Source organism: Carcharodon carcharias, chromosome 6 (genome assembly GCF_017639515.1).
Source record: "Carcharodon carcharias isolate sCarCar2 chromosome 6, sCarCar2.pri, whole genome shotgun sequence".
NCBI lineage: Eukaryota > Metazoa > Chordata > Chondrichthyes > Lamniformes > Lamnidae > Carcharodon > Carcharodon carcharias.
Window position 1 is genome coordinate 160520817 of NC_054472.1, and position 25530 is coordinate 160546346.

At 44.7% G+C, this 25530-nt stretch overlaps 1 protein-coding gene across 1 annotated transcript in view; it reads right to left on the reverse strand.

Annotated features, from left to right (window-relative positions):
- col22a1 (collagen, type XXII, alpha 1) overlaps positions 1 to 25530 on the reverse strand; it is a 196699-nt gene that overhangs the window by 80241 nt on the left and 90928 nt on the right. Inside the window, exons 12-19 of the mRNA XM_041190170.1 lie at positions 19827 to 19880; positions 18212 to 18265; positions 14136 to 14189; positions 13258 to 13311; positions 13096 to 13140; positions 11358 to 11420; positions 9896 to 9958; positions 9765 to 9806 (exon numbers count right to left, since the gene is read on the reverse strand). Of these exons, the coding sequence (XP_041046104.1) occupies positions 9765 to 9806; positions 9896 to 9958; positions 11358 to 11420; positions 13096 to 13140; positions 13258 to 13311; positions 14136 to 14189; positions 18212 to 18265; positions 19827 to 19880 (429 nt within the window). The remainder of the gene's footprint in view (positions 1 to 9764; positions 9807 to 9895; positions 9959 to 11357; positions 11421 to 13095; positions 13141 to 13257; positions 13312 to 14135; positions 14190 to 18211; positions 18266 to 19826; positions 19881 to 25530) is intronic.

Consider the following 25530-nt stretch of genomic DNA (forward strand, 5'->3'; position numbering starts at 1 on the left):
CTTTCAGAAAGTGTTCACTTTACATCAGCGTCTTTTGCTCAGTGTCCTTGCTTGTATTTCTTTAAAAACACACAAGTCTTCCTTAAAAAGTCCAACATGCCCGTAAGTAATTTTGTGGCTGTAATCGGCTTTTCATGACAACAGTCTGGTACATCATACATTATAGCCTCAGACCTCAGTAAAATCTGTGCAAGGATGTGATTACATAAGTTCTAAATGTGTTACTGGTATATGAACTTCTATCAAAGTTACATTCATGAATCACTATTCTCAGCTATTGATGTTACCTCTCCTTCTGACTCTGGGGCTCTAGGCTGCAATTCTGCACTTTTCCCATTTCTGTAACTTGCTCTACTCATTGTATAACCTTATCCACTTTTTCTCATGGGTACATTCTCAATGTGAACAGTTATCTTCATTCATCACAGATCAGATTGCTAAACCTTATCATTACACATGCTCCTTGCCAAAGCAATGAAACTCTGATTTATTTCCATTATTCAGTGGAGTTTCTTCATGGAAGATAGTTGTGGTTGTTGAGGCCAATCATCTCAGCCCCAGGACATCACTGCGGGATTTCCTCAGGATAATGTTGTCATGGCAGGAATTCCTCAGGACAGTGTTTGAGGCCCAACTATCTTCAGCTACTTCATTAATGAACTTCCCTCCATCAGAAGTGTGAATGATCTCTGATGTTTGCATAGTTCTCAGTACCGTTCATGACTCCTGGGATACTGCAGCGGTCCGCATGCAACATGATTCGGACAAGGTTCAGGTTTGGGCGGATAAGTGACAAGTAACATTCACACCAGACAAGTGTGAGACAATGATCATTTCCAGCAAGAGAGGATCTAACCAACCCCCCTTGACACATTACCTTCGTTGAATCTCCCACTATCAACATCTTGGGGAATACCATTGATCAGAAACTGAATTGAACCAACCACATAGATAGTATGGCAACAAGACCAGGTCAGAGGCTGGAAGTTCTGTGTTGAGTAACTCCCTCCTGACATTTCAATGCCTTTCAATGGTGTTCCCATGCACCTGCTGCCCTTGTCCTTCGAGGTGGTAGAGGTCACGGGTTTGGAAGTTGCTGTTGAAGGAACCTTGGTGCATTGTGGCAGTGTATCTTGTAGGTGGCACACACTGCTGCCACTTGTGCATCGGTGGTGAAGGGACTGGATATTGAAGGTGGTGGATGGGATGCCAGGCAAGTGAGCTGCTTTGTCCTGGATGGTGTAGAGCTTCTTGAGTGCTGTTGGAGGTGCACACATCCAGATAAGTGGAGAGTATTCCATCACACTCCTGACTTGTACCTTGTAGATGGTGGACAGGCTTTGGGAAGTCAGGAGGTGAGTTACTCTCTGCAGAATTCCCAGCCTCTAACCTACTCTTGTAGCCACAGTATTTATATGGCTGGTCCAGTTCAGTTTCTGGTCAATGATAACCACCAGGATGCTAATAGTGGGGGATCCAGCAATGGTAATGCCATTGAATGTCAAAAGGAGATGGTTGGATTCACTCTTGTTGGAGATAGTCATTGCCTTGCATCTGTGCGCCACGAATGTTACTTGCTACTTATCAGCCCAAGCCTGAATGTTGTCCGGGTCTTGCTTCACATGACATGGACTGCTTCAGTATCTGAGGAGTTGTGAATGGTGCTGAACATCGTGCATTCATCAGTGAACATCCCCACTTCTGATCTGACGATGGAGGGAAAGTCATTGATGAAGCAGCTGAAGAAGGTTGGGCAAAGGACATCACCCTGAGGAACTTCTGCAAAGATGTCTTGGGACTAAGATGATTGACCTCCAACAACCACAACCATCATCCCTTGTTGTACGTATGACTCCAACCAGTGGAGAGTTTTCATCTTGATTCCCATTGACTCCAGTTTTGCTAGGCTTCTTCATACCATACCTGGTTAAATGCTGCTTTAATGTAAAGGGCAGTCACTCTCACCTCACCTCTAGGGTTCAGCCCTTTTGTCTATGTTTGGACTAAGGCTGTAATGAGGTCAGGAGTTGAGTGACCTTGAGCAGGTTACTGTTAAGTCAGTGCCACTTGATAACACTGTCAACAACGCTTTCCATTTCTTTGCTTATGATCGAGAGAATACTGATGGGGTGGTAAACGGCTGTGTTGGATTTGTCCTGCTTCTTATGGACAGAATATTCCTGTATTTTCCACATTGCTGTGTAGATGCCAGTGTTGCAGTTTTACTGGAACAGCTTAGCTAAGGGCATAGCTAGTTCTCAAGCACAAATCTTCAGTACTATTGCTGGAATGTTGCCCATAGCCTTTGCCATACCCAGAATGGCTGAAGACTGGCATCTGTCATGCTGGGAACCTCTGGAGGAGACAGAGATGGATCATCCACTGGGCACTTCTGGCTTCAGCCTTGTCTTTTGCACTGATGTTCTGGGCTCCTCCATCACTGAGTTGTTTAATTGTCCACCACTATTCATGACAAGGTGAGGCAGGACTGCAGACCTTAGAACTGATCTGTTGGTTGTGGAATTGTTTAGCTCTGTCTATCGCATGCTGCTTTCGCCACTTGGCATACAAGTAGTGCTGTAGCTTCACCAAGTTGACACCTTATTTTTAGGTATGCCTAGTGCTGCTCCTGGCATGCTTCCTGCACTCTTTGTTGAACCAGGGTTGATCCCCCGGCTTGATAGTAATGGTAGAGTGAGGGAATCTGCCGGGCCATGAAGTCACAGATTGTGGTTGTATAACATTCCCCTGCTATTGATGGTCCACGGCACCTCATGGATGCTCAGTTCTAAGTTGCCAGATCTGTTCAAAATCTCTTTGCAACCACAAATACCATCTGGTGGTCACTCCTACCAATACTGTCATGGACAGACACATCTGTGACAAGTAGATTGGTGAGGACAGGATCAATTAGCTATTTCCCTCTTGTTGGTTCCCTCATCACTGCTGCCACAGCTCCAGTCTAGCAACTATGTCCTTTAAGACTCAGCCATCTCGGTCAGTAGTGACACTGCCAAGCCACCCTTGGTGTTTGACATTGAAGTCCCCCACCCAGACTACATTCTGTGCCCTTGCCACCCTCAATGCTTTCTCTAAATTGTTTCAACATGGAGGAGTACTAAGATGTCCACTATCTACGTGGCACAAGTCAGGAGTGTGATGGGATACTATCCATTTGCTTTGAGAGTACGACTCCAACAACACTCAAGAAGCTTGACACCATCCAGCACAAAGCTGCCTGCTTAATTGGCACCTCATGCACCACCTAAAACAGTTACTCCCTCAATTATCTACAAGATGGACTGAGTAACTCACCAAGGCACCTTTGACAACACTTTCCAAACCCATGCCCTAGAACGACAAGGGCAGCAGGTGCATAGGAACACCACCGCCTGCAAATTCCCCTCTAAGCTAAACATCATCCTGACTTGGAAATGTATCACCATTCCTTCACTGTCACTGGGTCAAAATCCTGGAAATTCTATCCTAACAACACTTTAGGTGTACCTACACCAGGTGGACTGTAGCAGTTCAAGAAGGTGATTCACCACCGCCTTCCTACTTCATATTACTTTATTAAATTTCATCTGCTATGTGTCAGCCCATTTTACCAGTTGGCTATGTCTTCCTTAAGTCTATTATTATCCTCCTCATTGTTTACCATATTTGTAGGTTTGGATCATCTGAAGCCTTTGAAAATAAGCCCATCACACCAAAGTTTAGGCCTAAATATATATGAAAAAGATCAGTGATCCTAATACCAATATCTGGGAAGCACCGTATATTTTCCTTCTGTTTGAAATGCAACTGTTCACCAATGTGCACTACTTTCTGCCCCTTAGCCAGTTTTATATTCCTGATCCCACTGCCACTTGCTAACAACTATGCTATAGCTACTTTGTCAAACGCCCTTTGAAAGTCCATATGCACAACATCAACCATACTGTCTTCATCAACCCTGTCCGTTCAAAGAATTTGATCAAGTTCATCTAACACACTTTGTCTTTTACAAATCGATGCTAACTTTCACCTATTAGCCCTTAACTTTTCAAATGCCAATTAGCTTTGTCCCAGATGATCATCTCTAAAAGTTCTCCCACCACCAGCATTAGGCTTGTTTGGCCCAATAGCCTTTACTTTTTTCTAAATATTTTAATTCCCTTTCACCTCCCTTGACACATGCTTTTCCTTGTGTGACTACAAAAGTCCAACTAGAACTTTCTGGAACAAGCTGTTTTTGGCTATTCCAAGTACTGACCTGCCCAGAATCCCTCTGAGTGCTAAGGATGGTCCTTTGAGAGCAGAATTCCAATGAATCCCCAAAATGTCCTATGCAAGCCCAACATATGGACACATTGCTATGTGCTCACACTACTTGCGGGGTGAATTTTATCCTGCTGGAGTCCGGCCTGGAAGTTGGTGGATCACCGACTCCCGCCCCTGCCTTTGAAAAACATCTGATAATGCATCTTTCATCCAATTAACGGCTGCCATGTGGGAAGCTGGACCAACAACACATTGTTAGGCTGGGCAGGCTGCATAATCGGGGGTGGAAAAGCGGAACGTCTGGGGGTGGAAGGGGCAGGCTCTAATCTCGAAGTCAGTCATGACAACCCATTTAAAGGCACCCATGAACTGGGCTGTGGCAGTGGCACCAGATGTCACACTTTGGAGGCTGAAGCATTTTCACAAGAACACTATTAAATCCTTTGATGCATTCCAACAGGGAAGAACTTGCTTTGAAATGTGGCTGGCTATGGTGCAATGTACACAATGTGTTAATGAGGGCTGAGGCAGTAACTGTAATCAGTGTTATTGCCTGCACAGTGTTAGAAATTACTGATGGAATATTTTCCTGTCAAATTAATGCATTGATGCTGTTAAAGTAAAAATTGTACTGTCTGGTTTGTTTAATAGTCATACTGGGATCACCTATGGGGTGCGCACAAACTAACATTGCATTCTATCATTGGCGCTCTTAATATTAATGACCCATGCTCCATATATATTCGGAGGATATTTGTAACCAGATGCCAGCAATGGGTGTTATCATTTCACTGGGACATTTCTGTGATTGTTTGGTGAATTAATTGGTGAATCTTTAAAGGGGGAAAAATATCATGCATGATTGAGGGGGAGGTATAGGGAACACCACCACCTGAAAGTTCCCCTCCAAGCTACTCACCATTCTGACTTGGAAATATATCACCGTTCCTTCAATGTCATTGGTTCAAAATCGTGGAACTCCCTCCCTAATAGCACTGTGGGTGTACCTACATCACTGGACTGCAGCAGTTCAAGAAAGCAGCTCACTGCTACCTTCTCAAGGGCAATTAGGGATGGGCAATAAATGCTGGCCTAGCATGAATGAATTTAAAAAGGGGGGCCCAGAAATAGGAGAAAAACCAAGGCCCAATATTTCTTTCCATGGTCCTGGATCCAGACTCAGGATGGTCTCACAGTTTGATGATGATTCCCTGCGAGTTCTCTTCCAGACTGTAGTGGGAGGTCCTCATGCCCACTGGACAAACCCAGCCTGGATGGAGGTCGCAGCAGAGGTCAGCAGCTGTGGGATTGTCCAGAGAATCTGTCTGCAGCGCTGGAAAAGGCTCAATGACCTTTCGAAGTTGGTAGGGGCGTGTGTTTAACCATTTTGGAGATGGACCTGGATGGAGCAGTGTGAAGGTGTGAAGTAGCTCGAATGTGGGGTTGCCTACTATATTCCCCAAGTGTAGAAGGCAGGATGATGCAGGCATGCCACTCTACATGACAACAGGGGTTCAGTGTGGGGCACTCCTGAACTGCAACACCTGTTACCTGGCAGTGAAAGAACATTGAGAAAATTACATGTTGGCCACACATTTGAAGGCATGATTGTAGCATAGTAGAATAATTACAATATCCTTTTTCATTTACAGGAGAAGTTGGCGCACAATGACAGGGAAGGGACCAGGATCGTAGCTGGTTAGTCCAACCTGACCATCCTCACCCCAATGATCCTGGAGAGATCCTGGAACTGGAGGCCCATCGCTGGAGTCAAACCATTAGCCGAGGTGATGTTGCAGGAATGCCCTGGGCTGTTGAGATTTCAAGGGCCCGTAGGTCTCTCCTGCAAACTGTGCTTAAGGGAAGCGGGAGGGGGTGGGGCAGCTGCTCAAGACAGTGGGGAGACTTGGACAGCTGGCCTTGATGGCTTTTCACTGTGGAGGCTTGCAGATCAGGGAAGATGGTCTCCCTGAATGTGAAAGGGTCCAAGGTTCAAACACTGCCTAATATCTCCCAATGGTGTTCAGGAAGCATATTTCTCTGAACTCACCTCAAATGATGATAATACTCTTCATTATCCTTGTTTTTTTCCCCATAGGGCAAACATTGGTAGCAGCTCCAAGCCCTGAGGGACCCTTGTTAACATCTGAGGAGGAGGAGGAGGAGGACGTTGCCTCAGAAGGTACAGTGCCACATTCTTGCTTTGTGTCTAGCACCATCACAGATACAGGAGTTACGTCCAGGTCCTGATTCCTCTAGGAAAAGTTGGGAGGGACAAATGGACATTACAGTGGCATATCAGCAGTAGCCCATGTCATCGGGGTGCACCTCTCACTGCAATTCTGATTGGGACAGCCTCTCCTCCACCCTTCTGCCATTGACACAAATGCCTCTGAGTGCCATGGCAACAGGTAAGCCTCATGCCACAATGCAGAAGACTTCCACTACACCATGGACTCAGGTTGCCTGAATCTTCACAGGCAATGGGCAGATGAGTCAGCAGCCTGTCTCCAGGACAGCTGGCAGCAAGATTGAGGTAGCACCATGCTGTAGCACCAGGAAATGAATCCAGAAATCATGTTAGACACTCATGGGTTCATGTTGGTGATTTTTATAAGAGATTTTTGATTGATGCTATTTAATAATGAAATTAAATGATTGGTATTTGAACATGATCTTCTGGCTGCACTGATGCATTATCTATGTGTGATGCGATGGTTTTCAATTTGGATGGTCTAGATGGTTTTAAGGGTGTTTGTGTTCATGTGGGTTCCTCTGCTCAGCATTATTTACTGATTCTACATTTCTGTTAGTAGCCACGGCCCTGTTGTTCATGACAGGGAGTCAACACGAGAAAGTGGCAAGGACCAAGAAGTGTTGTTATGCTGGAAATATTGTTATTGGAATCTTCTCACTATAAGAGATTCTCTTGTCTCCCAGGCGTCCAGACCCTCCCGCTGACCGACATGCACACCTGGTTGGTGTGGCTCAGCCTCCTCCTCTTCACTAGGGTCATCATCAGAGGACAGGCTACCTCCATCAAATCATCCTGTGTGAGGTCTTCCTCTCTCTGCAGGACCATGGCCTGCAGTGCTCAGCATACCGCTGCAATATGGGACAGTGTCACCTATGGTTGAGTGCCACTTGATCTGTCAAATACATTGGAATCGCATTTTGAGGAGACCAGAGGGTCCTTCCAGGCGTCATCTGGAGACCTGTGTGGGACCTGACAGCCGGCTGCACATCATTGCATCAAAGCAGTGACAGATGTCCTGTTTAGGCATGCCCTCAAATTTATTTCATTTATTGATGACAATGCCAGTCAACCTGAAAGAACCAGAGGCAGTATTGCTGGGTTTTCCAAAAGTGCAGGACATTAAATAGACTGCATGATCTGCCCATTGAAGTGCCTTCCAGACAGCCAGAGGCATTCGTATACAGGAAGGGATATCATTCCTTTAATGTGCAGCTGGTATGTGACACACACAACCCATCATGCACATCTGCGCATGCCATCGGGCAGTAGCCACGATGCCTACATACTGAGGCAATCGGAGGGATGTTCATTAGGCTGCAAGCTTTGGATGGCTGGATTCTGGGGGACGGAGGATACCCTCTTAGGAGATAGCTGATGACAATAGCTGTGTGCCATGCAAATATCTGAGCCTTGGATGATAGACTCTAATGGCTGGATAGTGCCTTCTCCGTCTGCCTGGCCCTGCTGTTGCCTCCCCTCTGCAAGCCCTTGCTCACCCTCAGGTAAGTCAGCTTACTGGACCACACAACACACCCATCCTTGGCCAGCTGCCCTCCTCCTTCTCCTCCTCCCACTTAATGGGTTATTCCCATTAGGTACAGCAATGTGCAACACAAATGCTGCAGTGCACAATTTTGCCTGCAACACTTCCTGTCTGCTCCTATTCCCCCAGGAAATGTCCAAATGGGGTTTAAATTGAAAGAAAAGTAAATGCAAACAATGCCAAAGTCTCCTTGACCTGTACTTTTAAAGTCAGACACAGCCTTGCTCGGAGCCATTTATACCCATTTTTGCAGTACTACCCTTTCAAAAGCGTAACGTCCACTGAATTTGATCCCCATGCACCCACTGCATTATATATTCCAGTGAACTGGCTTGTTATCAAGCTTAATAGCCCTTTAATGTTCTTTTTAGAAAGGCGGATGGGCTGCCGATTTTGGTGTCCACCCAAATTCTGTATTAAGGGCAGCAGTCTCCATTTCCATGTGTAAAACCCACCCCACGGTATCTTTATGCAGGTTAACCTGCAGATTCAAATGAGTTAAATAAGCCAAAACGCAAAATGGCATCAGCATGTTGATGGGCATCAGTATGTGAACTTCACTCAACGCAAGTTTTACCCCATAGCTCTTAAAATAGCCTACAAAAGAGTCTAAAAACAAAAAAACTGCGGATGCTGGAAATCCAAAACAAAAACAGAATTACCTGGAAAAACTCAGCAGGTCTGGCAGCATCGGCGGAGAAGAAAAGAGTTGACGTTTCGAGTCCTCATGACCCTTCGACAGAACTTGAGTTCGAGTCCAGGAAAGAGCTGAAATATAAGCTGGTTTAAACCAGCTTATATTTCAGCTCTTTCCTGGACTCGAACTCAAGTTCTGTCGAAGGGTCATGAGGACTCGAAACGTCAACTCTTTTCTTCTCCGCCGATGCTGCCAGACCTGCTGAGTTTTTCCAGGTAATTCTGTTTTTGTTTTACAAAAGAGTCTAGTCTTACATCTGAATTAATGAAGTGTAGTGGTAATTTGCCCAAGGGCATGTCTTCTGCTTACTTCTCCATGTCTCGCAGTCCTGTGCATTCCTCTTCAGTTGCTCATAGCACCCTCCTATTAGCAACTTCATTAAGAAATGAGCAACATGACTAGAGAAGGAGTACATGAGATGGCTTCCAATTGCCTTTCTCATGTGTTCTTAAAGGAAACACAAGCCCTCTTCCCCAAGGATCCTCTACTGCTGTCCCTTCAGGTTCTATCTTCTATCATCACCTAAAAATTCGCTGGTTCTGCATTTGGCTGGTGAACATGAGCATGGGACCCTGAACTGGGTCTGGGGTGACTCACAATAGGACAGTGTAATATTCAATAGTTCAATTGTTCTGTGTTTGGTTATGTCTGTTTGTTGGCTGATTAGTTAGGCCCAATGTGATGACTCAGAGAAAGTAACCAAATTGTAGGTTAGATGCTAGAAAGAAGTTGCTAGAAACAGGAGAGAACTGACATCTTGAAGTATTGTATAAAACTTTTGTAAATACATTTCTGCTGCACATATAGAATCTGGTGAGTAATCTCTGCTTTGCTCTGAGATATAAAATACACACAAACTGGCAAATATGACAGGCAGGGACAATCACCCATAACGTTTCAAATGACTCTGCTACCCTTTGTTGAAGTGTGCTGGTGAATATTATCAGAAAAATGATTCTCACAAATGAGGAATCTTTATTTTGTCATTTGTTCTTACTCACCGTCCCTGGTAAGCCTGGAGAACCGGGAGCTCCAACTGATCCCTAGGACACAAGATAAAGTAACTGATCATAAATACTAGAAGGTTCAATGTTGCATTGCAATGTTCTCATCTTAATGAAATGTTTCTTACCTTATCCCCCTTTTCACCCTTATCTGATTTGGGTCCAACTAAACCTTGTTTCCCTGGTTCTCCCTGTGAAAACACAAATGTGGTGCATAAACATTCCAAACCTTAAACAAAGTGACTAGATTCCACTGTGACCAAACCTGTAGGATCAATATACCTCATTCCGCCTGACTATCTCCTTGATGAGGGATTTTAGCTACAAGGTTAGGTTGAAGAATCTGGGATTGTTGTCTTTGGAGCAAAGGAAGTTGAGGAGATTTTATGGAGGTGTACGACATTATGACAGGCTTGGATAAGGTAAACAAGGAAAATCTGTTCCCATTAGCTGGTGGTACAAGGAAGAGGGGGACATAGATTTAAGGTTTTGGATGAGAGATACAGGGGGAATGTGAGGGAGAACTGGCAATGGCTGGTAATGACCTGGAACTCACTGCCTACGAGGGCAATGGAAGCAGACATGATCCATGATTTCAAAAGGGAATTGAATAGGGACTTAAGCAAAATCATTTGTAGGGCTATGGGGATGGAATGGGATTTCCCCAAACAGAGCTGGCATGGACTCAGTCTGTTAAATAACCTCCTTCTGTGCCTTAATGACTCAAACACATTTTCATCTGGACAATTGTTTCTGGGTAAAATTGTAGTGCACTGGGCTGGAAACTGATTAGGCAGCAATTTTCTTGAAGTGTAACCAATGGCAGATATCATGTGCCACATGGTTTGCTCTAAATTAGGGCCTGGGCCTCCTTTCAAAACTTTGAGAGACCTACCAGACCCTAAAGCACCACTGGAGGCAGCTGGTCCATTTCAACTGGATGAATTCCACCCACACCACTTGCCTGGCTGGCAGTAGCCCTCAGGTAAGTCCTGGGGGAAAAGGACAACAGAATTGGGGTAAACGGGGCTGGAAGCATTCTCAGGAGCACTGTAGAGGCAGGAGTTCTCCTATTCCTCCTGTTTTCACAACTGAAAAAAAAGGAAACTAACTTACATTTGTAATCACTGGACATTCCTGAGCCTTCTCTGTTGAGGGGTGTTCAGTTTAGGAGAGGGATCCTAAAGTATGTGATGGGGCCCTCATTCACTTCTTAGAACAGTTTATACATTGGTTAGGATGGGAGTCACCCCCAGGGAAGCATTGGTATGGTTGAGTCTTGAGGTGACAGAAGTATTAATGAGTGTTCAGTGGCAGGGAAGCTGAGGTCGGGGGATGTGATATTAAGAAGGTTGAAGTAGGCAGTCATGGTGAAGGAGATGACCTGGGTTAGCTTGGGGCTGTGAGAGGTTTGCTTTAACGTGGGACAGTAGCAGTGAAGGAAATGGTGTTGGTGGCGAGATTATGGAGTTTGTGGCAGAGGGGCCTGAAACAATACCTTCTGAAATTGGATTTAAGCGCATGTCCTAGATATTTAACTTAATATCATGCGCTGTCCTGATCATTGAGGGTTGAAATAAATCCACTGACCTGCTCTCCTTTTATTCCCCTTGGACCGGGTAGTCCAGGTGATCCAGGAAGACCAGCTTCTCCCTGAAAAAAGTAAGATTAAATCGTGTGCATGAAAAAAAAAATCACTGCATGATGGCTTAAACTGATTTCAAACCATTCCAAACAAGAAACGAAAGTAAACTGCACTACATTAAAGTAAAACAATTGAATGGTGCCTTTCATTAGTAATTAGTTCATTAGTTGGGCTATTAAGTTTCAAGACTGTAATTTTTTGTATTCACTCATGGGATGTGGGCATTGCTGGCTGGGCCAGCATTTATTGCTAATTTCCATGCCTGATTTCCCTTGAGAACTGAGTGACTTGCTAGGCCATTTCAAAGTCAACCACATTGCTATGGGTCACATGTAGGCCACACCAGGTAAGGACAGTAGATTTCCTTCCCTAAAGGACGTTAGTGGACCGGATGGGTTTTTACGACAATGGTCATCATTAGCCTTTTAATTCCAGATTTTTTTTAATTGAGTTCAAATTTCACCATTTCCAAGAGCATCACCCTGGGTATCTGTAGTACTAGTTCAGTGACAATGCCACTACGCCACCACCTCCTTCCTCTGGCCACTAGCTTTTTCATTACCTACAGAAGGTGAACTTCACCTCTGCATTACATATGATTGCAGTCCTGCTGTTTAACATTTTGCCAAGCTTTTAACTAATGTTTTTGTATTAGCAACAAAAGATGACTGGACTTGTGTATATATAAGGGTGGATATACAGTGTCCTGATTGCCACTGTTCAGATGACTGTATCTTTAGTATTGAACCAATTAAATTACCAAGCATAGAAGGAATGCACAGCAACACACTGCGCTATAGAATAGCAAGAAGTGAACTCATGTACGCAATTCCTAAACTTTTCTGTGACCCCCACCCCCCCACCACAACTCAATTACAGAGAGGTTAATGGGGAGGCTGCCAAAGTGAGATAGAGAGGCGAGGACCAGGAAGGAGCAGCTTTGGGGAGATTTTCTCAATTAAAATCACATACATTCTCATTACACATTGCTTAGATTTTATGAGAGTTAGTGAAGAGAAGAATTGTTCCCCCAGGCCATGAGAGCCAAAATTCATCTGGTGAAGATGCCTGATTGCTGCTTGACACTTGTCCACTGACGCTGATAAGAAGCATCTGACTGATTACTGACCTTGGCTGTAGGCCCTGGCCTGTCAGTTGGGGAACTCTTCCTTACCGTGATATGAGACAGAAAGGAAAAAAGACCCCAATTACTGAACAAAATAAATTAAAAATGGAGAGAGTATGGTCTTGATTGAAAAATAAGAATGTTACATTGAAACTCCGCTCCCATCCATCCGGCTTGTAGCCTTAAGTCAGGGTCTGAAAGGTAGTGATTTTCTTTATCAAAAATAGTTATCCGCTTTTGCTTTCTCTGTTAGCCAAGTGACCCCCTGTGTATTGCTCTGAGATAGCCAACAAGATACAATCAGGAGCAGCAAAGGGAATTTAATTTCTATTCTTTCCTACTCCTTCTCTGACTGGCTCTAGCCCACAGCAGTGTAGCTGGCTCAGTACTTGGGATTACTCCTGCACTGGGATTTTGTGGGAGTCACAAAAATGTTTTTGAACCCACAGTTTGAAAATTTGGGAATCAGCGATAAAGAAGAAATTACATGTTCACTAGTTAAAAAGTGTGAACAAAGCCATTCAAGGTTTTGAGAGTAGTTAAATGCCTCCCCTTACCTTATGTCCACTGGGCCCCGTGAGACCTGGTAATCCTCTTTCCCCCTGTTCGACAAGTTAAACATATATTAGCAACTTCCCTGCCACAGTGTAAAGAAACTATTTAATACATTCAAAATAAATCCCAAGCACAAATAAATAAATTTCTATATTTTCCCCTACCATTTCACCAGGTTTTCCAGGGATACCATCCAGTCCGTGTACTCCTGCTTGTCCCTGTGTTAGTCAAAGGTGAAAACAGAGTGAAGCTGGAATATAATCTGCAGGGATCATTGAAAACTATTGCTCCAATCCACTGCATTTCAAGCGGCCAATATAATTTTACCATAATATCTGGTTGATGCCTGCACTGGTATAACGTAGTCTGGGAATGGGGTTGGCAATCCTGGGATCAGGACCTGCCATTTTTAAAGGGCTCCCAAGTCAACCCAACTTGATGAAAATCCAGGCCGATGTGTCAGGATTTGGAGAGAACAATGACAATTTTAACTTCAGTGCATTGGGCAGCAATGATTCATCATAAATCAGTGAGGATGGGGACAAGTTAGTTGAAAGGAAGAAAGATTGATTTGTATTTATATAGTGCTGTCCATGACCTCAGGATGTCCCAAAGTGCTTTATAACCAATGAAGTACTTTTGAAAGGTAGTTATTGTTGCAATAGGCAACATATATTAAGTATTAATTACATGAAGAGCTTATACAGTGTGGTGTGCTATTGTAGAAGAGAAAGAGGAAATTCTGTACTCGGCAGGAATCAATACTGTGTAACAATTGGGAAGATTCCTCAAGGGGTGTACATAAAATATGACTGAGCAAAAGAATCTGTGGAAAATAATGAGGTTAACAACACATCAACACCTAGAAAGCTGGCTGAACTGGTTAGTGAGTCAGCCAGCAGAGAAAGGGGTAAAGAGAGTGGAATTGTATAGATTGTTCTTACACCTCATTTAGCACATTCATAATGCAAAACCATATTTTTCTCACTAAGTGCCCAAAGGATAACAGCATTAGACAGACAGGGGAGAAAAAAATACTTGCCTTAACTCCTGGAGGTCCAGGGAAGCCATTTTTCCCATCTGTCCCAGGGGCGCCCTGAAAATATATAAATTAGAAAAGATTACTAGCTTGGGATAATTCTTATAAATCGAATGAAGAAATTTTGTCACATAGGGCAGAATCTTGTACACCTAGTCTCTGGTGCAGTGTTGGGATTGGGGAACCACCAACCTCCAACACCGCACCTCAGCACCCACCCCACAAATCCTGGGCCTTTGGCCTGCTTTTTGAGGGTGGTAAACAATTAAAAGCCCGCCTCCAGGATTATCACCCAATTAGCTGGCGGGATGGATCAGTGTTTAAAGAGGCACTGGCAGCACTCACAGTGGCATAATGTGTGGTGTGGTTTACTCAGTAAGAGGTATAAAGAAGAAGAGAAAGGATGGGAGATGGAGAAGGGGTGTCCTACCTCCCTTTCACGGACATGTCCCAGGAGGTGGTGCTGGAAGCAGTCAGGGCACTGCTTTTATAGACAATAGCAGGAGGAGCCCAGGAGCCTCACTAAACATGCTTGGCTGGAGGTAGCAGAGGAGGTGAGCTGCTGGAATGTGATGCAGAGGACATGGATCTAGTGCAGGAAATAGTTCAATGATCTCTTCTGGTCAGGCAAGATGAGTGCCATGCAACTTTCAGCCGGCAGCTCTCTCACCCACTTAGAAGTCTGCAGCAGAGACATGTTCTGAGGTCTACAATTTGCAGGCACTCAGAAGAGTATCTCTGGAGGGGAGGTTGCAGTTATGTCTTTGGGCATCTGAAAGCAATGGAGGATGATGGACTGGAAATCAGCAGAGTGGCAGCAGGGTACACTGTTGCCAATGGAGAGATAGGGGTGGCACAGGGACTGCGTGAAAACATCATATATCGCACTGTCACTTGGCACTGACTAAATCTAACTGTCCTCCAGTCATAGAGGACGGTAGTCACCAATGTATTAAATATAGTGATCTGCAACTTGCTAGGGGTTGATGCCTCGATTGCTAAATTCTGCACTAATGTTTGACTTTCATTTCCTGCTGAGGCATTGCCAGAGGCACACAAATAGTTAAGGGAGGAGGCAGTGCAGTCCTCAGAGGAGGAGCACCATTCTGAGGAAGCACCATTACATGACACATGTGCACCACCAATAGCACAGATACACTCACTACAGTGGGTCATGCCTCATAGGTACAAAGGGTATGTGGCACAAGGTAAGAAGCCCTTTACATGTGAGTAGGAGCAGGTGTTGGAGGCAGAGACAGCTGTGGAGAGTCTCCATTGGAGCCTCAAGAAAACTTCCAGCTATGCTCAACTCACCGCAAATGCTGAGCCTTGGGAATCACACACTACTTTGGTATCTGTGGAGCAGCAAAAAAGACATGTGTGGGCACCTGTCAGAATTTCCAGAGGCTGTGCATACACCTTTCACTGAAGTTGGAAGCCCATCACTCCCATGGCTTCCATGATGTCTCAGGTATTTGAGTGCATGACAGAGTCACCAACTTTATAGAGATTCAGAAGAGCAGGTGAATGAGTGGATGGAGGAACAAAGCAATAGCCTCCGTATGATGGCACTCTTGGGAAACATTTATCAAACAGTTGTCCTGATGGATAAACACTACATTCAAATTCAGTCACGTGCTCGCTCCCACTTAGTTAGCAGGGAAATGCAGGTGCACCTTCAGAGGGTAGAGGATGATGCCATTGCCACTCCTCAAGGTGTCCCCCAAGTCATGGCCTGTGCCATCGACCATACAAGAGCCACAAATGCTGTCTCTTGACTTGTGACCGAGGTTATCCCTTCACAAATGCAGGTGAGGCAGTCTTTGGTGGGCCCTTCATGGGCTCAAGAATACAGAATAGGTCCACCATGATCAATTGCACTGTCAGTGCATTGGAACATGCTTTGATGTAGGGCAGGGCTAGCACCACATTGAAGTAAGAAAAAGAGAATGTGGAAATGGGCTTAGTCATACAAAGGTAATCACTTGGGTGCATATTCCAATGTTTGTGTCATGTGGAAAATCTTTATTTCACAGAGGCATGTGTTAAATGTCCCTGGTAATGTCATGGTGGTGTTTTTGTTCCATTCCACATGACCATGGTGAGGTCAATGCTGGTCAGTGGTATGAGATTCTTGGATGACAATGCCAGATTACGTGTGGTGGCTCTCTGCAGTGAAAAGATCTCCTTGTTTGAAGCCATGGATCTCCAAATGGCATGGGTGCATTGCTCAACATACTGTACTCAACTGAAACCTGCTTCAGTTGCAGGCTTCTCTGGCATGCAGGTCTATGGCAGCAGGCATCAGTGGCCCCTCTGGATGTTCATGCTCTACCAGGCCCCCTCCTCTTCCTCTGAGCATGCTGTCTACTCTCTACTTTCTTTTGTTGCCAGCTCCACCCCTCTTTGAAGTGTGAGATTATGCAGGATGCAGCACGTCATTACTATGCAGGAGGTCCTTGCTAGCCTCTGCTGAACGCTGCTCCTGGTCAAGGCAGTGGAACTATAACAAAAACAGAAAATGCTGGAAAAACTCAGCTTTGAAGAAGAGTCATACGGACTCAAAACGTTAATTCAGTTTTTTCCCTCCAGATGCTGTTTGACCTGCTGAGTCTTTCCAGCACTTTCTGTTTTTGTTCCAGACTTCCAGCATCTGCAGTATTTTGCTTTTATCAGCGGAACTATATTTTGAGCAAGCCAATTACTTCCTCTATTGTGGGTCTGGTTATAAGAAGGCTATGCTTGTACCTCTCCTGTACCTCTGTGGTGGAGTTCTGCATGCCTGCTTCTCTTGGTTCCTTGTGGGCAGTGGGGAAGGGGGAAGGGATGGGGTGGGTTTAAGGGAGGGACCAGATAGGAAGGAAGGGGGCGTGTTCAACTTAGGTTGATCCCAGGTATGGAAGAATATTCTTATGAGGAGCGGTTAAGTAGGTTGTACCCATTGGAGTTTAGAAGAATGAAAGGCAACCTTATTTAAACATATAAGATTCTTAGGGGACTTGACAGGGTGGATGCTGAGGGGTTGTTTCTCCTTGTGGGAGAGTCTAGGACCAGAGGGCATAGTCTCAGAGTAAAGGGTCATCCATTTAAGATAGAGATGAGGAGGAATGTCTTCTCTCAAAGGGTGGTTAATCTGTGGAGTTCTTTACCACAAAGGGCTGTGGAGGCTGGGTCATTATGTATATTCAAGGCTAAGATAGACAGATTTTTAATCAGTAACAGAATGAAGAGTTATGGGGAAAAGGCAGGAAAGTGGAGTTTAAGGTTATCAGATCAGCCATGATCTCATTTAATGGCAGAGCAGACTCAATGGACCGAATGACCTACTTCTGCTCCCATGTCTTATGATCTTATAGCCCCCCACAATTGGCAAATGGAAGCCCCTGAAGAACGACCCCCCTTTCCCTCCAACCCTTTAAACATTTAAGATTAAAAATTGGGCTTCCTGCTCCCACTCTGCTGCCCACACCAAATGTTTTATGACTGGTCGGCATATCAGGGTCAACTGGCTTGATATCAAGCCTAACTGACCTTAATTGTTCATTTAAATATGGCGGTCAGGCTACCGATTTTGGTGCCGACTCGCCCCACCCTAGGTTATGAGGGTGAGCTCGGGGGTGGGTGGCAAGGTGGTGGGATGGGCGCCCATCCCATTTTATATGCCCCCCAAACCCCCCCCCCCCCCGGCCACGCCTCCCCGTTTCGGGGCATGTAAAATTCATCCCAACATCTGTGCCGATTGGGCACAAGATATTGCAGAACTACATTAACGCTTAGAAAATCTCGTTCTATCTTTCATATTTTAAAAAATATTTGGAGTTAAAACTGTTCAGTGCAACATCAATGATGAATATGTAAGGACATTGGAATGAAATTGCTCTGTCTTCTATTTTTATGGTACTAGAAATAATGGTTAATACCTCCCTTAAAAAAAGCAAATTAATTAAGTTGTATGAATCAAGTAAATGCATTTCTTAGTAAAATTGTATACCAAGATTTCAACCCTACCCGCCCCACCCCCCCGCCGCCACCCCTACCCAAAACTTGTCCATAAAACAGCAAAATGGCAATATTCCTACCGGTTTTCCAATTGGACCTGGTTTTCCTGGAAAGCCAATTTCACCTGGCAACCCCTGGCAAATAGAAAATATTAATTACATGGCAACAAATTCAGATCAGATCAAATAAGTATATTGGATCTTCCGACTGTACTAGATCTTCATTGCCAGTGCAGACATGATGGGCTCAATGGCCTTTTTCTGCGCCATAACTCTTCTATGGTTCTATGGTACAAGTGCAGCATATATATACATTAAATATTTCCTTTAAACCATTGATCACATTTCTCCAAAAGATGTCCAAGATGACATATGATCTGCCTGCCAAACATTGATTGAAGAACCAGGAGTGTAACACATGTGAAGCTCCATTGCCTTTCAGACTCTCCACACCAAGTTACTGAGAAGTCTGCACATGTACTTCTTTGTTTGCCCAATATAATACATACAGCTATACTACACTTACCCAAGCCCATGCTGTAAAAGCACCAGTTGTCAAAGCTAAGGCTGAAATACCTCCAAATATGCACAGGCTTAGCTAGCAAAAACAGTGATGGCATTGAAAATAAAAATTGGAGAGATGAAAAACAGGCTGCTGATTGGTTTCACATTTCCACCCTTTTAAGCTATTATGCAAAGTTAAAATCTATCCTCCATGAACCTTGTGTAGCAACTCATTGGAATTTTTTTTTTAAAGAATGAAGTTGGGTTATAACTTGCTGCCAGAATAATAATGTGGCTTATGGTGCTCGGTGTTATTTATGTGTAAATGATACAGCAATTTCAGGTGAGGGTCAGGTACATGGTTAAACTGCCCAAGTTATGCCGCTCTGTCATTAACTTTGCAAAAACTGCATATCACTGTGCGAAATGTATTGAATGATATGAAGTTACTGTAGTTGAGTCGCAGATACAAAAAAAGCTTACCACAGAAACTACTCCATTCCAGCATAACTACCCTTTTAATTGTGTGGTAGCTAAATTATTGCTTGTCAACTTACCTAGCATCTAAAATTAACTTTTACAAATGTAGAGCTTCATTCTTTCAGGTTTTAATTGTCGCTGGACTTGTAAAAAATTTAAAATTTAAATTTTTTTCCTTTATTTTTCCTTTCTGTCTTATTTTCCACCTCTCTTAATCTAATCTTTCTTTCCCTCACTTTATTTCTCTTCCTGCACTTGATCTGACATTGAATTCATCCACTCTAATTTACACTCCCTTCTCAGTCCTTGCACTGCTAATTTCACAATCTTTCAACCTGATTTATTAAGGAGATACACAGTTGCTTGTCCTGTTCATTCAGGTGCCAGATGTTTGTTTCCCTTGATGCAATATTATTAGCTCGCTCTTTCAGCAACTTGCCGTACAAGCAGTTTAAAGACTTAAAAGTGCAATGGCTAGTCTAATGAATGGCAGGCACTGTTAGATGTGCTGGTGTAGCAAAATAACCATTCAGCTGTCAAAAAAATGATACTGCTATTCAATTTGGCAAAAAAAATCAAGAAAACTTTAAAAGGAAATTATCAGAATGGTCACTATTATTGCTTGGTGACCCAAATGATAATTTATGTTCACTTTTTATCCAATAATATGGTAGTGTTCAGTTGGATGGAAAATATCCATAAACTCTCTGACCTGTTCTCCACGATGTCCTGTTTGTCCAGCAACACCAGGATCTCCTTTAGCACCCTAGAAGAGGTAAAGAGTACAAGGCTGAGAATTACTAATTTTAAGTTCTTTCAACGGTCAGTGAAGTAATTTGCCAAGCGGTTGAGCTACACTCTAGAAAATTTGTTGGCTCAATCCTGTCTTTGCTGTCAGTTGATTGCACCTAGTATGGCAGAAGGAACATCATGGCCTGAATCTTCTGGTCAGTGTGCGGAGACGGGCTCCGCTCATCAATGCGTAAAATGATGTGCAGTGGCATCGAGTGTGCGTCCCGGCGTCACCGCGCGTTGTTCTGACCTTCAGTCCGGCGGGTGTGCACCAGAGTTGGCTGCGCACTGCCAAACTGTCAAAGGCCTGTTAAGGCCATTTAACTACCAATTGAACTTATTAACAGGGCTGCCCGTCTAACCTTAAGGTTGGCGGGCAGGCAAAGAGCCCAGGCGGCCTTCGCATTTTTCATGGAACCTCATCCACGGGCAGGATGAGGTTTCATGAAGCGTTTATAAGTTTAATAAAAATTATTATTAAAATTCATTGACATGTCCATGCTCATGTGACACCATGAGGGGACATGTCTGAATAATTTTTTTTTTTAATTCTTTACTCCAAGTTTTCATAATCAAAGTAATCTCCTTGAGGCACGACTCTCCCTCCTCCCCCACAGGGAGTGCTGAGCGCGTCTGGGCGCATGTTATGCTGGATGGGCCTTAATTGCCCTGCCCATGTAAAATGGCAGCATGCAGCTGATCACGGGCAGCAATTGGCCGCGGTGCCTACCCACCCTCGCTCCCGCCCAGCCCACATGACGGGGAGAAAATTCTCCCGCATGATTGGCCTCAGTGCCTTTATTTTGTGGAGGGGACAGCAATCAACCCTTATCCAATGATCCGAACAAGAAAGTACATCTGTGTGAATGTTACATAAGAGCGTGACTGGGCTTTTCAAGTGATGTCTTTTAAGCCTTGAATATTTTCCAAATTCTGACTGTGTGGGCTCATGAGTGCATGCCTCTTGGACCTGTGCAGGCTTACCCCAGCAGAGAGTCAATAGCTTTTGGGTAGGAGGTGAAAAGCTTTGGAGAGAATAGACAAAAATAAAATGGATTATTTATTTCACAGAGTCAGTGAGTTGGAAACTTCCTTATGCCCATTTCTGGGTGGCTGAAGTGGGCAGTGTGCATGGCGGAGGCACAAAGCCAGCCCAAAATTGGACCTTGTGCATCATTAATGTTATTTGAGTGAGACGTCTGCAGTGGTCATGCCAATGGGGGAGTGAGCAGAGCGATTGGGAGTGCTGTAGAGTGGCAACAGCCACTCTGCTTTAAAGCTGACAGAAAAACGCTTCACCTGTGGCTGAAGAATCCCAGGTGGAACAAAAAACAAAAAAACTGCGGATGCTGGAAATCCAAAACAAAAACAGAATTACCTGGAAAAACTCAGCAGGTCTAGCAGCATCGGCGGAGAAGAAAAGAGTTGACGTTTCGAGTCCTCATGACCCTTCGACAGAACTTGAGTTCGAGTCCAGGAAAGAGCTGAAATATAAGTTGGTTTAAGGTGTGTGTGTGGGGGGCGGAGAGATAGAGAGACAGAGAGGTGGAGGGGGGGGGTGGTGTGGTTGTAGGGACAAACAAGCAGTGTTAGAAGCAGATCATCAAAAGATGTCAACGACAATAGTACAATAGAACACATAGGTGTTAAAGTTAAAGTTGGTGATATTATCTAAACGAATGTGCTAATTAAGAATGGATGGTAGGGCACTCAAGGTATAGCTCTAGTGGGGTTTTTTTTATAATGGAAATAGGTGGGAAAAGGAAAATCTTTATAATTTATTGGAAAAAAAAAGGAAGGGGGAAACAGAAAGGGGGTGGGGATGGGGGAGGGAGCTCACGACCTAAAGTTGTTGAATTCAATATTCAGTCCGGAAGGCTGTAAAGTCCCTAGTCGGAAGATGAGGTGTTGTTCCTCCAGTTTGCGTTGGGCTTCACTGGAACAATGCAGCAAGCCAAGGACAGACATGTGGGCAAGAGAGCAGGGTGGAGTGTTAAAATGGCAAGCGACAGGGAGGTTTGGGTCATTCTTGCGGACAGACCGCAGGTGTTCTGCAAAGCGGTCGCCCAGTTTACGTTTGGTCTCTCCAATGTAGAGGAGACCACATTGGGAGCAACGAATGCAGTAGACTAAGTTGGGGGAAATGCAAGTGAAATGCTGCTTCACTTGAAAGGAGTGTTTGGGTCCTTGGACGGTGAGGAGAGAGGAAGTGAAGGGGCAGGTGTTGCATCTTTTGCGTGGGCATGGGGTTGTGCCATAGGAGGGGGTTGAGGAGTAGGGGGTGATGGAGGAGTGGACCAGGGTGTCCCGGAGGGAGCGATCCCTACGGAATGCCGATAAGGGGGGTGAAGGGAAGATGTGTTTGGTGGTGGCATCATGCTGGAGTTGGCGGAAATGGCGGAGGATGATCCTTTGAATGCGGAGGCTGGTGGGGTGATAAGTGAGGACAAGGGGGACCCTATCATGTTTCTGGGAGGGAGGAGAAGGCATGAGGGCGGATGCGCGGGAGATGGGCCGGACACGGTTGAGGGCCCTGTCAACGACCGTGGGTGGAAAAGCTCGGTTAAGGAAGAAGGAGGACATGTCAGAGGAACTGTTTTTGAATGTAGCATCATCGGAACAGATGCGACGGAGGCGAAGGAACTGAGAGAATGGGATGGAGTCCTTACAGGAAGTGGGGTGTGAGGAGCTGTAGTCGAGATAGCTGTGGGAGTCGGTGGGTTTGTAATGGATATTGGTGGACAGTCTATCACCAGAGATTGAGACAGAGAGGTCAAGGAAGGGAAGTGTCAGAGATGGACCACGTGAAAATGATGGAGGGGTGGAGATTGGAAGCAAAATTAATAAATTTAATTCAGGACTTGGAAAAATTTATTAATTTTGCTTCCAATCTCCACCCCTCCATCATTTTCACGTGGTCCATCTCTGACACTTCCCTTCCTTTCCTTGACCTCTCTGTCTCAATCTTTGGTGACAGACTGTCCACCAATATCCATTACAAACCCACCGACTCCCACAGCTAGCTCGACTACAGCTCCTCACACCCCGCTTCCTGTAAGGACTCCATCCCATTCTCTCAGTTCCTTCGCCTCCGTCGCATCTGTTCCGATGATGCTACATTCAAAAACAGTTCCTCTGACATGTCCTCCTTCTTCCTTAACCGAGGTTTTCCACCCACGGTCGTTGACAGGGCCCTCAACCGTGTCCGGCCCATCTCCCGCGCATCCGCCCTCACGCCTTCTCCTCCCTCCCAGAAACATGATAGGGTCCCCCTTGTCCTCACTTATCACCCCACCAGCCTCCGCATTCAAAGGATCATCCTCCGCCATTTCCGCCAACTCCAGCATGATGCCACCACCAAACACATCTTCCCTTCACCCCCCTTATCGGCATTCCGTAGGGATCGCTCCCTCCGGGACACCCTGGTCCACTCCTCCATCACCCCCTACTCCTCAACCCCCTCCTATGGCACAGCCCCATGCCCACGCAAAAGATGCAACACCTGCCCCTTCACTTCCTCTCTCCTCACCGTCCAAGGACCCAAACAATCCTTTCAAGTGAAGCAGCATTTCACTTGCATTTCCCCCAACTTAGTCTACTGCATTCGTTGCTCCCAATGTGGTCTCCTCTACATTGGAGAGACCAAACGTAAACTGGGCGACCGCTTTGCAGAACACCTGCGGTCTGTCCGCAAGAATGACCCAAACCTCCCTGTCGCTTGCCATTTTAACACTCCACCCTGCTCTCTTGCCCACATGTCTGTCCTTGGCTTGCTGCATTGTTCCAGTGAAGCCCAACGCAAACTGGAGGAACAACACCTCATCTTCCGACTAGGGACTTTACAGCCTTCCGGACTGAATATTGAATTCAACAACTTTAGGTCATGAGCTCCCTCCCCCATCCCCACCCCCTTTCTGTTTCCCCCTTCCTTTTTTTTTCCAATAAATTATAAAGATTTTCCTTTTCCCACCTATTTCCATTTTCAAAAAAACACCACTAGAGCTATACCTTGAGTGCCCTACCATCCATTCTTAATTAGCACATTTGTTTAGATAACATCACCAACTTTAACTTTAACACCTATGTGTTCTATTGTACTATTGTCGTTGACATCTTTTGATGATCTGCTTCTAACACTGCTTGTTTGTCCCTACAACCATCCCCCCCCCTCCACCTCTCTGTCTCTCTATCTCTCCGCCCCCCACACACACACCTTAAACCAACTTATATTTCAGCTCTTTCCTGGACTCGAGCTCAAGTTCTGTCGAAGGGTCATGAGGACTCGAAACATCAACTCTTTTCTTCTCTGCCGATGCTGCCAGACCTGCTGAGTTTTTCCAGGTAACTCTGCTTTTGCCCAGGTGGAACAAGCCTGGTTTCTGCTCCTCTCATCCCAAACCAATTTCTGTGAGGGAATCTAAATAGACGTTAGGTCCTTTACTTACATTTAAGGGGGCTTAACACCTGTTTTAGGCAGTCAACGGGGACCACCTCAAAAATAATCTGACAGAAAATTGGGTCAGAACACTTTCATCTGGATGTAGGATATTGATCTTTGAAATTGGCTCTTGTTATACTTATCTTATAGGTAAAAAGTGAATGCAAAGAGGTTCAAGTTCAACTCCAGTGTGTTTAATTCAAAAATCCAAAAAGAGTGCTAGAAGTACACAGTAGATCAATCAGTATCTGAAAATCTTAGACTAAGGTACCCAGACTTTACACATACTGATCGTGCAACAATTATGATCTTACTGCTGCATTTTTGATCAACTTGTGAACACTGGCTTTCCTCTCTCCATTATCGAAGGACTTCAGGGCCAATTGTCTTGTCATTATGGTGTCCTGGCTGCATTCATGTTTTTAATGAGTTGATGTTTCGAGTCCTCATGAGCCTTCGACAGAACTCATGAGGACTTGAAACGTCAACTCTTTTCTTCTCTGCCGATGCTGCCAGACCTGCTGAGTTTTTCCAGGTAATTCTGTTTTTGTTTTGTATTTCCAGCATCCGCAGTTTTTTGTTTTTATCTTCACGTTTTTAATGTTTGATTGTCTTTAAATCTACTCACATAACATAGTGAAAGAGCTTGACGTGCTTTCAAAGATATAATTTGATGAAGCCCTGGTATTTTTGTTGATCAAGGCTATATGGTTGATCCCTAGCATTCAGCAACTGAGTTGTGAGCATGGGCTTGAAGAGTTGAATCTTCCCCTTTGAAAGGGGGTCAAAGAAAAAGGATCCTACAGAGGTACATGATACTTTGGGGAAGAGATAAGGTAAATCTGGAGCACAATTTCCAGTTAAACCATGACTGTACAACAAAGGTGAAAACAGAAGTGAGTCCATAACTAATATCAGAAAACATTTCTTCACACTGACAGAAACTTGGAAAGATTTCCCTGGTGAATGAATGGAGGCAATGGTGTTATTCGAGTAGCAGTTACATGCTGGGATGGAGTCAACTGTAATCACCTATGAATTGATGAATTAGATGATCCAAATGAAGTTTCACATCTGTACTTAGCTTTGTGATTTTTGACAGTGAAATTATGTCACGAGACATATAAACACTTGACATGATCAGCTGAAATTACTTTCTCTGCTGTTTTAACAGATTGTTAACCAC